At 48.4% G+C, this 13,080-nt stretch overlaps 1 protein-coding gene across 3 annotated transcripts in view; it reads left to right on the forward strand.

Annotated features, from left to right (window-relative positions):
• AKNA (AT-hook transcription factor) overlaps positions 1 to 13,080 on the forward strand; it is a 123,023-nt gene that overhangs the window by 93,829 nt on the left and 16,114 nt on the right. For all 3 annotated transcript variants that reach the window (XR_003858109.1, XM_029611374.1, XM_029611373.1), the window contains exons 18-19: positions 5,482 to 5,601; positions 5,754 to 5,855. Coding sequence is in view for 2 of the 3 variants with exons in the window: in XM_029611374.1 (XP_029467234.1) it covers positions 5,482 to 5,601; positions 5,754 to 5,855 (222 nt within the window). In the remaining variant the exon portion in view is untranslated. The remainder of the gene's footprint in view (positions 1 to 5,481; positions 5,602 to 5,753; positions 5,856 to 13,080) is intronic.

Here is a 13,080-nt window from a genome sequence, read left to right on the forward strand (position 1 = left end):
AGGAGCTGAAGCGGCTTCCTTTTTTGTTCCGTTCCTTGGGTGCCTGACTGTAATTGCAGCCCCGCTGCCCCGACATCATGCTACATGGTGTGCAGCGAAGCGCGTGCACGACTTTCCTGTGGCGATCTTTGTTCCTGCTACATCTCCGGAGGTGAGGATCAGTCAAAATTGGTATTTAGGGAGTGGGATACTCCTGAGACTGGCTTGAAGGTTAGCAGAGTGATGGACAAATTATATCCTTTGCCTGAGGACACACTTGAACTCCTGAAGATCCTGAAGGTGGATGCTTTGGTTTCGGCAGTCATGAAGAAAATGACAATTCCGGTGGCAGGTGCTGCTGTGCTAAAGGACTTTCAGGATAGGAAGCTTGAAGTTCACCTCAAGAAGATTTTTGAGGTGTCTGCCCTCGGCATATGGGCTGCGGTGTGTGGCAGTTTTATGCTGAGGGCGGGTCTGCGCCGAGTGCAGCAGTTGCAGGTGGACAAGTCCATGTCTAACTTAGAAGCGAAGCAGGCAGAGTTGCTGGAGGCTGTGGTTGCCTATGAAGATGATGCATTATATGACCTCATTAGGACTTCTTCCTGAACAATGATGTCAGCGGTATCAGCCGGGAGACTCCTTTGCTTGAGGAACTGGTCGGCAGACGTGCCATCCAAGACTCAGTTGGCAGCTTTACCGTTTAGGGGAAAGCTGCTTTTTGGTCAGGTCTTGGAGGAATTGATTAAACACCTGGGGGAAAGTAAAGGTCATAAGCTGCCTGGAGATAAACCGAAAGGGAAAGGGTCTTTTTCCTTCATGCTCTTGTTTCAGAGGCAATAAGTGTTTTCATCCTGACAGGGCTGCAAGTGGCATGTAGAGACAGTTCTCAGGGAGGCAAGTGTCCTGGAACCAGTCCTTTCATGCTTGAAGGCCAAAAGAAATTGCTCTAGCTAGGGCAGTGGTGAAGCCAAATCCACCCAGTGAAGAGAGGCTGGTCCACTCCTCTGTTCCAGCTACCAGGGGTCGGTTGACTTTTTTTTTTTTTTTTTTTTACAAGGAGTGGATCAAGATCATGTCGGACCAGTGGATTTTAAGCGTGATAAGGCAAAGTTACACTTTAGAATTTGCTCATCCGCAAAGAGACTTATTCATGGTCTCCCCATGCACTTACGAGGGAAAAAATGCTGGTGATACAGCAAACCATCAGTTGCCTTCAGATGCTCAGGGCCATTGTTCCGGTCCCCCTGGAGGAATGCAGGACAGGCTGCTATTTTGTCATCCCCAAGAAAGGTCAACATGTCTCTCAAGGTGCCTCATTTTTCGATGGAGACCTTGCATTCTGTAATAGCAGCAGTGCACAAGGGGGAATTCCTAGCTTCCTGGATTTAACAGAGGCATACTTGCATATAGGAATATGGCCCAATCATCAAAGATATCTAAGATTCATGGCCTGGGAAGGCATTTTCAGTTTTGTTCCCTTACGTTCAGTCTGGCGATGGCTCCCAGGACTGTGGCCCTCCGAAGAACAGGCATCCTGATTCATCCCTATCTGAACGACTGGTTGATTTGGGCAAAGTCAGAAGTCCTTTGCCGGCAGGCATTGTACTTGGTCCTCCCCACATCTCTGGGGTGGATAATCAATCTGCCCAAGAGTCATCTTTCCCCTACTCAGAATTTGGAATTTCTAGGAGTGCGTTTTGATACCAAGGTGGGGAAGGTTTTCCTACAGATGTTGGATTCGGGGGTATCTTTATGCATGATGCCTTCTTTTCTGCCTGAGGTAGTCTCGGCCTTCCATCTTGGTTGGACAGTGGAGCTTCCACCTTTTCTGGATTTGGATTCTTCTACGCTTTACAAGGGGGGGGGGGCTTAACTCTTAGATGGGAGGCATGCATTATTATTATGTTTATTGTTGTGCCCCTATGTAAACCATTGTGATGGTTAACCAACTTAACGACGGTATAGAAAAGTTTTTAAATAAATAAATAAATATTAAGGTTTCTAAAGGTCACTTATGATTTCCATAAATCAGATCACCTCTTTGTAACGTGGAGTGGTCCAAAGAAGGGAAGGTGTTGCGTCTAAGGTGTTGCGTGTGCCGGCCGCGGGCCCACTTACCCCCATCTGCCTGCTCCAGCTCCCGGTTCCTCCTCTATTGCGGCCGTAGGCAACCGCCTGTGCACCCGAGCTGCCTCCAGCTCTCCCGGCTCCTCTGCGGATCTCCCAGCTCCGCGGCGGGTCTCCCTGCGTGGCCCGCGGGGAGATGCCACTGTCTCGCACCACGCCGTCTCCTAGGCACACGCATCTGTTCTACTTTTAAAGGGGCCGTGGTGGGAAACCACCCCGCGGCCCCGGATGATGACGTCATCGGGTCCCGTTACTTATGGCTGGGCCCAGCCAGTGCTTCCTTGCCTTGGCAACAGGTCTCCATGCTAGTCGTGTGCTTAGTTGCTCGTTCCTGTGCTTCATCTGTGATCCTGGTTCCTGGTTCCTGTTCCTGCCTTGCTCCTGGTATCCGTTCCCATCCCTGTTCCTGTGTTCCGGGTCTACCCTGCTTTGTCTACGCTACTGACTGATTCTTGGCTTGACCCCTGCTTCGTCTGACCACGCTACTGATTGATTCCTGGCTTGACGCCTGCTTCATCTGACTACGCTCCTGTTTGATTCCTGGTTTGACCTTTGCCTTGCCTGACCATTCTCGGACTGACTCCTGGTTTGATCTGTGCTCGTGTTACCGCTTCTTCTTGCTTGCCACCTGTCCCGACCACAGCCTCATCTTCTACGTCTCAGCTGAATCTACTCTGGACTTGGCCTCTCAGGCTTCGACCTGCTCTTGCTTGGGCATCCCGTCTTGCTACTTGTTCTCCTTTGGCACCCTGGTCTCTAGGACTCTGCCTCGTCTGGACTTGTCCTCCTACCCAAGCTACCGCTGCTGACCTCTGGCTGTTTCTTTCACCACGTCCAGGAAGACCTCAGACGGAGACCCACCTAAGACCAGCCAGCCCCGGTACCCAAGGGCTCAACCTGCAGGGAATGAGGGCTGGTATTGGCGAAGCTCCAGCCGGCTTCCATCAATCAGCCAGCTCTGCCTACCGATGGTGGGGACCCATATGGCTTGCCCTGCGGGTAGCATCAACCCCACCTCGGGCCAAGGGTCCACCTCCGGCGCAACATAAGGTTACAATTGTGTGGTGGCTGAAGGAAGCAATCAAGTTGACTTACATATCTAAAGGGCGCCCACTGTCGGGGGTTTAGGGGCATACTCGACATGTTCTCAGGCGACTTCCTGGGCTGAGTCACAACAGGCATCACCGCATGAAATTTGTTGGGCGGCTACTGGGAATTTGTTGCACCCTTTTGCTAGGCATGATTGCTTGGATGTCAGGGCTCCAGTTTCCATGTACTATGGTGACAGATTCTATGAGCAGTACGCTCCAGGTCCCACCCAAGTTAACGGGAGCTTAGGTACATTTCAGGAGTCTGGACTGAACTTGGTATGCACAGGGTAAGGGAAATTGGTTCTTACCTGCTAATTTTCGTTCTTGTAGTACCACAGATCAGTCCAGAGGCCCGCCCATTTACTGGGGGGGGAGAGTCCATTGCTTGTATTGTTGTTTTGTATATAGTGCAGATTGTTGGAGGTTTTTAATGCTGATCACTTATGTTAAATTTGGGAAACAAGTTTTCCATTGTCTTTTTGGGCAACTTCACCTTCTTCTAGCTTGTTGGAGGAGAGGGAGTTTGCTTAGAAGCTTGCTTAGAAATTTATGGTTCTTGCTGTCATCTTGGCTTGGGTACAGGTCAATACTCGGGGACTGCAGGTGGTACTCTGGGTTATGTACAGTGCCAGTGAAACTTTCTCTGTCTCCATCTGCTGGCAGGGAGGCAAAACCCAGGAGTCTGGACTGATCTGTGGTAATACAGGAACGAAAATTAGCAGATAAGAACCAATTTTCTTATCTCTAAAACAGCTTGCCAATCCCAGGATACTGCTGTGTACCTGTGTCGTAGTGTTACAGTGCACAGAACTGCCACCAACGCACCTCATCCACAGTTACATACACATATACCTTTAACTTACTGAGAGACACTGTAAGTATGATGGCTTTTGAATTTAGAATAATTTTGTAAAGTTTTTGCACACAGAATCAACAGAACAGAGTGAATAGTCCCAAAATTATCCACATGGGAGATAATACAAAGCATGGTGACATAAAATCTCTTCAGTGTTTGTGAAAGAGGCAGGAGGGATGTGGGAAGAGGAACATCCTTAATGAGGATGACATCTTCATGCATCCAGTTTATTTATAAAGTAAAAGAACTAATGCCTAGCGAGTAGATCATGTCAGTCCGTCTGTTTGTCTATGACCTCAGTTAAGCAGACAAATTAGAGAATAAACTGAGGAAAAATTTGAGATTGCACATGCAGGGATGAGGCATAGTCTAATGTGATAGCTGAAAAGTTCTGCGGGAATGCCATTCGCTAGTCTTTACTTCAGGTTTGTTGCCTTACGTGTCTGTCGGCATTAGCAGGGGCTACCTAAATTAACCGGGCTTCATGCGAACAAAACAGTTTCTGTGGACATAAAAACCATTACTACCTGGGAAAGTAACTTAGTCCTTACCATCGCAAACAAATACCTCTCCCACGTATTTATTTAAAATATTTACAGGCTGCATAATCCAGGGTTCTAAGCAGTTTACAATAAAACATAAACAGTTGCAGCAAGACTACAAAATTATACAATAACAGATCTAACAGATTATTACTCAGCTTGCAGAATAAAATAAAAGCCTCCTATTGTATTTGAATGCCATGCTGAACTAAAGTGCACTGTGGTCCTCATAAGATCCAGGACTAGTGGAGAGCAAAGAATTTACAGCAATCCAAAAGCTTCTTTAAACAGAAAAGTTTTCAAGTGATTTTTAAATGTAGAAAATGTAGGGCTCCTTCCAGAGCTCTTCAGGCACAGAGTTCCATTATAGAGGACCAGCAACTGCAAAGGGGGGTTTTGTTTTTGTGTTTTCCTTCCCAAAACTCCATATGAACAGAGCTCACTGAAGGAACATCGACGAGGCAGTGTCCAGCTGACCTTAGATTCCTAGTCGGTTTGTAAGTTCTATACATGTAGACCCTGTGGGAACAGGGGCGGATTGGCCTATCGGGGGGATCGGGCATCCCCCGGTGGGCCGGTCATGCTAGTCACGTGGTCTGCCGAGCACAGCCGTGACAGAGCCGCGCTTGGCAGACCATGTGGTATTGCCTGGGCGGCGAATCCCCAGGCCGGTCTTCATTGGGAATCCGCCACTGTGTGGGAATAGTTTTTAAACGTTATTCCTTCAAATCATGTGTGTTTGTTTATTGGAAACACTGCCCTTCTTTGCACACCTGCATTCCTTCATTTGCACATTGGCTCAAAGAGTTGGGCTGCACATGCCTCCTACAGTGATTAAGTCAGTTGCAAAGCCATTTCTCAATTTTTTGTTTTTGATTTGGTTCAGGTTCGGAATCTGATCGCTCCTTATTGAGGCCTCAAGATCGGAAATACAGAAAGGCATGGTCCATGGAGCAGCACCCCCAAAGACTGCATGACACGTTCATCTTCAGGGGCCCTTACACAGGTAGTATTTCAATCCAAATTACTTCACACTCGCCTGTTGCAGTAGAGACACCCCCATACATTCTCCTCCTCTATCTATAGCAGGAGTGTGAGAGACAAAGGCATTTTGTTACTTTCTCTCCTCGCTGACTGTGTTCCCTATGTGTTTCACAGGAACAGAGTACCAGATGCAAGCTCCTGGTTCCCTGAGCCCCGGAGAGGACCTAGACCCTATCTCCTGTTCTCATTGTCAGGGCACTGGAACACAGCCTCCAGGTAACTCTCTCTCCACAACCTGCAGAAGGCACACTTCATGTATCTTCCAGTTTTATCTCCTTCAGATGAATCTGTAATTCCTGTTCATACCCCCAGATCAGCCCAGACAAGTGGGTTTTGCATCCCTACCAGCAGATGGAGGCAGAGAATAAAAACTTTTCAGGCACTGCTACATAACTGAGAGTGCAACCTGCAGTCCCTCAGTATTTCTCTGTCTCCAGCAGATGGTAGAGGTGCAAACCTGCAGTCTAGATTTAAAAAAAAATGAAATGAAGAAAATAAGGAAAAGGAAAAAATAGCAGGTAGAGCAGGGCAAGCGGGGGATTGGTGATCCCTGACTGGTCTCTGCCCTCAGCATCCAGAGAAGGTGAAACCCAGGAGTCCTGGTTCCCTCCCTACCTCTGAGGTCTTCTCTCCCCCAGCTGGCAGCCAAAGCAGGAAAGTATACCCTTCATTTTTACTGGGTTCTTTGTTTACTGCTGGTACTGTTCCTTTAAAAATAAAAAGCTGAGAGAGCAGTGCAGGGCTGATCGGATGCTGGGAGCCAAGCAGCAGGGGATGAAAAGCAGGCACTTTTGTCTCCAAGGCAGCACTGGGTTCCCAGGGCAGCGACCAAGGCGCGTTGTCGCGCCAACAGGGAGCATGGCTCTTAGCTCTGCTCCCGACATTAGGGTGACCGCAGCACAAGTAATTGCGTTACGGCAGCTGCCGCTTGGTGTGGGAAAGTGTGCCGGCAATCCTGCCTCAATGCAGCCTTGCTGTGCTCCAGCCATAGCTCAGGAAGGAACCTGCACGGAGGCTACGAACGGCAAGCAGGTTATACAGTTGGCAGGTCCTGTTTTCCGTGAGCCCTGGGTGGGCTGGGGAAACGGCAGCCAACTTGCCTCCACGTGGCAAGAAGCATGCAGTTACAAGGAAGCCCAAGGACTCCCCTCCCCCACTTTCTCCAGTGGGTCTTTCCTCAGTGGAGGACTGGGAAGGAATGGGGGGGGAGGGGCAGGGGCCAGATGAGGATGTGATAGGTGATGAATCCAGTGCTTCAGAGAGGGTTTCCTCAGATTTTGTCTTGCTGCTCCATAAGACCTATTTGGCAATAAGGGGAGCAGGGAGCAAGTGTCTGACCTCCCAGAAGTCCCACCACTCGGCTAAGAAGGCTAGACTGGCTATGCCGACAAGGTCAGTGGGGCTTCTTCATCTCCTGGAGCTTGGATGGGTTTCAGGAGAAGAGAAGGCTGCGTTAAATGATTTGGATGTGGGACAAGTTGATCTGGGGGATGATCCAGGAGATAGTCCAGATGATCCTGCGGATGCGCTGGCAGACGAGGTATCTGATATAGATAAGGAATTATCAGATCTGGACGAGGTTCCCGTCATGGAAAGAGATGACCCTAGGGTGGTGCGCTTATTCTGTCTGGACTGATCTGTGACAAAGTTCCTCATGAGAGGCTTCTAGGAAAAGTAAAAAGTCATGGGATAGGTGGCGATGTCCTTTCGTGGATTGCAAACTGGCTAAAAGACAGGAAACAGAGAGTAGGATTAAATGGTCAATTTTCTCAGTGGAAGGGTGTGGGCAGTGGAGTGCCTCAGGGATCTGTATTGGGACCCTTACTTTTCAATATATTTATAAATGATCTGGAAAGAAATACGACAAGTGAGATAATCAAATTTGCAGATGATACAAAATTGTTCAGAGTAGTTAAATCACAAGCAGATTGTAATAAATTGCAGGAAGACCTTGTGAGACTGGAAAATTGGGCATCCAAATGGCAGATGAAATTTAATGTGGATAAGTGCAAGGTGATGCATATAGGGAAAAATAACCCATGCTATAATTACACAATGTTGGGTTCCACATTAGGTGCTACAACCCAAGAAAGAGATCTAGGTGTCATAGTGGATAATAGAGATGTGAATCGTGTGCCAGATCGTCTTAACGATCAGATTCGGCTGCGGGGGGGCTCGAATCTGATCGTTAAGATATGTGAATTGGAATCGTTTCTGATTCCAATTCACATTTTTTTAGGAGGCCCGCACCGCAAAAAAAAAACAAAACACATCCGACCCTTTAAAATCGACCCCCTCCCGACCCGACCCATCGCTAATTATTTTTTTACGGAGGCCCGCACCGCAAAAAAAACAAAAAAACCATCCGACCCCTTAAATCGACCCCCCCCCCCTCCCGACCCGACCCATCGCTAATTATTTTTGTACGGAGGCCCGTGCCCCAAAAAAAACAAAAAAACCCATCCGACCATTTAAATCAACCCCCCCCCCCCCCCGACCCGACCTATCGCTATTATTTTTTTTTTACGGAGGCCCGCACCGCAAAAAAAAACAAAAACACATCCGACCCTTTAAATCGACCCCCCCAAAACCTTTTAAAGTTACCTGGTGGTCCAGGGGGGCCTCGGGAGACCTCGGGGAGAGATCCAGGGGGACCTCGGGGAGAGGAGAGATCCAGGGGGGCCTCGGGGAAAGATTTCCCAGGCATCACCTGTTCTAAAAAAAAAAAAAAATGGTGCCTATGCCCCTTTGCCCTTACCATGTGACAGGGTATCCGTGCCATTGGCCGGCCCCTGTCACATGGTAGGAGCACTGGATGGCGCCGGACCACCAGGTAACTTTAAAAGGTTTTGGGGGGGGTGGGGGGGGGGTCGATTTAAAGGGTCGGATGGGTTTTTTTGGGGGTTTTTGCGGCGCGGGCCTCCGTAAAAAAATAATTAGCGATGGGTCGGGTCGATTTAAAGGGTCAGGGTGGGTTTAGGGGCTTTTTTGGTGTGCCCTATTTAACGATACAATACAAATGCCCCTGACGATAAATCGTGGGCATTTGTATTGTATCGTGCACTCTAACGATTTTGGACTATTTTAAAATTATCTGATGATAATTTTAATCGTTCAAAAATGATTCACATCCCTAGTGGATAACACATTGAAATCGTCAGTTCAGTGTGCTGCGGCAGTCAAAAAAGCAAACAGAATTTTGGGAATTATTAGAAGGGGAATGGTGAATAAAACAGAAAATGTCATAATGCCTCTGTATCGCTCCATGGTGAGACCACACCTTGAATACTGTGTACAATTCTGGTCACCGCATCTCAAAAAAGATATAATTGCATTGGAGAAGGTACAGAGAAGGGCTACCAAAATGATAAAGGGAATGGAACAGCTTCCCTATGAGGAAAGACTAAAGAGGTTAGGACTTTTCAGCTTGGAGAAGAGACGGCTGAGGGGGGATATGATAGAGATGTTTAAAATAAGAACATAAGAAATTGCCATGCTGGGTCAGACCAAGGGTCCATCAAGCCCAGCATCCTGTTTCCAACAGAGGCCAAAACCAGGCCACAAGAACCTGGCAATTACCCAAACAACTTTATAACAACTTACTTGTTCTTCAGTTTTCTAATAATATTTCCCCCGACACAATAATTCTCAGCAATACCGCGCCTGCAAGCTGCGCCGACATTATTAACCTTTCCAGGCTTCACCAATGTATACTTTTCGGCGTGCAGCGGAACCTTCTCAGTTGTAAACTGCTGGAAAGATCCAACATCAAAAATATGCTCAGCGTGCAACGAAAACTTCTCGACTGTAAAGTGCCAACGAAGCCCCACATCAAAATTTACTCAGCATAAACATTTTACTAGAAATTCTCGATTAATCAACTCTAGCATATAACACTTACATATATCATTTTCGACCAATCCTCGTGCCACCAACTTCTAAAATGCCACGCATGCGAACTTCCTGCTTGAAGGGTTGAGTTTATGAAGATGAGATCCAGGGTGTGGCCAGATTTGTGGGTGGGATTGTTGATGATTTGCTTGAATCCCATAGCCTTGAAGGAGGATAATAGGGCTTCGCAGTTGGGAGTCGGTGGCGTCATGTCTACATGGATGTTAAAGTCCCCCGAGATGATAGCTGGGGAGTCAGTGTTGACGTGTTTGGCGATGGGTTCAATGAGAGGGAAGGGGTCTGAGTCTAGGAGCCCAGGGGGGAGTAGATTAGGTAGCTTTGTAGTTGGTTGGATTTGAAGAGGCCAATTTCTAGTCTGGAGACAGTTTTCAAATTTTGAGGAATTAATCTTAGCTCTTTTTTCGCAGCAAAAAGTATGCCGCCACCTCTTTTTTTTTTTTTTTTTTGTCTGGGTATTGAGAATATGTCGTAGAGCTGTAGTGATAATTGGTTGGTTAGGGCAATGTCTGTATATTTCAGCCATGTTTCAGTATACTCCTATCACTATACTATAACCCAAAACACATGGGATTTCTACCCATATAGATTCTACTGAGCATTTAGTCTCTTGTATGATCTTTATCTTGTTGGACTCTATACCCTCCCGGACATAAAGTGCCACACCCCCACCAAGTTGATCCTCCCTATCATTGCGATATAATTTGTACCCTGATATAGCACTGTCCCATTGGTTATCCTCCTTCCACCAAGTCTCTGTGATGCCAATTATATCAATCTCATCATTTGCTGCTATACACTCTAACTCTCCCATCTTACTACTTAGACTTCTGGCATTGGAATACAGACATTTTAAAGTGTGTTTTTTGTTTGTATTAACAAGCTTTTCAGTTGATAGGGATAATTCGGAAATCATTAGCTTTGGTGATTTTTTACATATAGGCATATGGACTATGTTTGCTTTTAATGGAACCTCTCTGTTGGGATGCCCTAACTCTCCTGTTTCATGAGAGGTCTAGAACGGGTAGATATGAATCGGTTATTTACTCTTTCGGATAATAGAAAGACTAGGGGGCGCTCCATGAAGTTAGCATGGGGCACATTTAAAACTAATTGGAGAAAGTTCTTTTTACTCAACGCACAATTAAACTCTGGAATTGGTTGCCAGAGGATGTGGTTAGTGCAGTTAGTATAGCTGTGTTTAAAAAAAGATTGGATAAGTTCTTGGAGGAGAAGTCCATTACCTGCTATTAAGTTCACTTAGGGGCGGATTTTAAGAGCCCTGCTCCCGTAAATCCGCCCGGATTTAGGCGAGCAGGGCCCTGCGCGCCGGTGCGCCTATGTTCAATAGGCCTACCAGCGAGCGCAGAGCCCCGGGACTCGCGTAAGTCCCGGGGTTTTCCGAGGGGGGCGTGTCGGGGGCGGGGACGAGCGATGCGGCGTTTCAGGGGCGGGCCCGGGGGCGTGGTTTCGGCCCGGGGCGGTCCGGGGGCGTGGCCGCGCCCTCCGAAACCGCCCCCTGGGTTGCGTCTAGGCGCGCCAGCGGCCCGCTGGCGTGCGGGGATTTACTTCTCTCTCCGGGAGGCGTAAATCCCCCAACAAAGGTATGGGGGGTTTAGACAGGGCCGGGGGGGGTGGGTTAGGTAGAGGAAGGGAGGGGAAGGTGAGGGGAGGGCGTTAGCGAATTCCCTCCGAGGCCGCTCCGATTTCGGAACGGCCTTGGAGGGAACGGCGGCAGGCTGCGCGGCTCGGCGCGCGCCGGCTACACGGAATAGGCAGCCTTGCGCGCGCCGATCCAGGATTTTAGCGGCTACGCGCGTATCTACTAAAATCCCGTGTACTTTTGTTGGCGCCTGGAGCGCCAACAAAAGTACATGAACGCGCCGTTTTTGAAAATCTACCCCTTAGAGAATAGCCACTGCCATTAGCAATGGTAACATGGAATAGACTTACGGGCGGATTTTAAAAGCCCTGCTCGCGTAAATCCGCCCGGAAAATAGGCGCGCCAGGGCTTTGCGCACCGGCGCGCCTATTTTCCATAGGCCGCCGGCACACGCAGAACCCCGGGATGCGCGTAGGTCCCGGGGTTTTTTGAAGGGGGCGTCGGGGGCGGGGCCGAACGACGTGGCATTTTGGGGGCGGGGCGCGGCGTTTCAGGGGCGGTTCCGGGGACGTGGCCGCGCCCTCCGGAACCGCCCCCGGGTCGGGTCTCGGCGCGCCAGCAGCCCGCTAGCGCGCGTGGATTTATGTCTCCCTCCGGGAGGCGTAAATCCGTGGATAAAGGTAAGGGGGGGGTTTAGATAGGGCCGGGGGGGTGGGTTAGGGAGGGGAAGGTGAGGGGAGGGCGAAAGAAAGTTCCCTCCGAGGCCGCTCCAATTTCGGAGCGGCCTCGGAGGGAACGGAGGCCGCCGGCTGCCCAAAATCGGCAGCCTTGCGCGCGCCGATCCAGGATTTTAGAAGATACGCGCGGCTACGCGCGTATCTTATAAAATCCAGCGTACTTTTGTTTGCGCCTTGTGCGCCAACAAAAGTACGCGAACGTGCTTTTTTTTAAAAATCTACCCCTTAGTTTTTGGGTACTTGCCAGGTTCTTATGGCCTGGATTGGCCACTGTTGGAAGCAGGATGCTAGGCTTGATGGACCCTTGGTCTGACCCAGTATGGCATTTTCTTATGTTCTTAAAGAAAATTAGCAGGTAAGAACCAATTTTCCTTTAACGAACCACCTATGATTAAAGAATGCTGATGGAGTACATTGTCCTGTATAAGGGTATTCGGCATGGTCCAGGTCATTTGAAGGCTTGTTTAAGGTAGGTACCAAGATTAGGGCAGGTTGTAGGAATCATAAATATACCATATGTCCTGCTATTACCATATAGAAGCACATTTTTTATAGGTATTCAGCCATGTGTCTTTCGTGCATCTGCTCATCCCCGTGGTACATGCATGCCTTCTCTTATTCAGAACAATGTGTAAGTTGTAACACACAGTACTGTAGCAATTATTTGTAGCTGTAATGCACACTTTCCTTGCTATTCCCAGTTTCCACTATGTAAAAACCACCGGATTAGAGCAAGGGCATCAGCTGAGAAGCTATTTGTCATGTCCTATCCTCACCTTGGTGACTGATATTTTATATACTGCTGTTGGGCAGTGCGATTATAAACTCACCTTCCTCCTGCACTTCCTAGCTCTATGTCAGCATTATGATGACTTTTGTTGAAGGCAATCACCCACTTTGATAGTCTGCTAGGCCTGGGTTCTTACACATTTAAAAAATGCATTATAGTGCTTTTGAAGATGATTTTACCTCTGTGAGAGAGACTCTCTTCAGGGGTAAAACACAAATTAGATCATGGGCTTGTACTCACACCACTGTGAAGTGAGGTTTGCTGAGCCAGATAAGAGCTTCAGGGCATCCTGAAAACTTGACCACTGGATGGGTCTGATAAGGGACCATCCACCCTACACATGCTCTGTCCTTATAGACTTCCTCTAAGCACCCCTGTTTGTCACCATTAGAGGCAGGATGC

This window comes from Rhinatrema bivittatum, chromosome 8, assembly GCF_901001135.1.
Source record: "Rhinatrema bivittatum chromosome 8, aRhiBiv1.1, whole genome shotgun sequence".
NCBI classification, from domain to species: Eukaryota; Metazoa; Chordata; class Amphibia; order Gymnophiona; family Rhinatrematidae; genus Rhinatrema; species Rhinatrema bivittatum.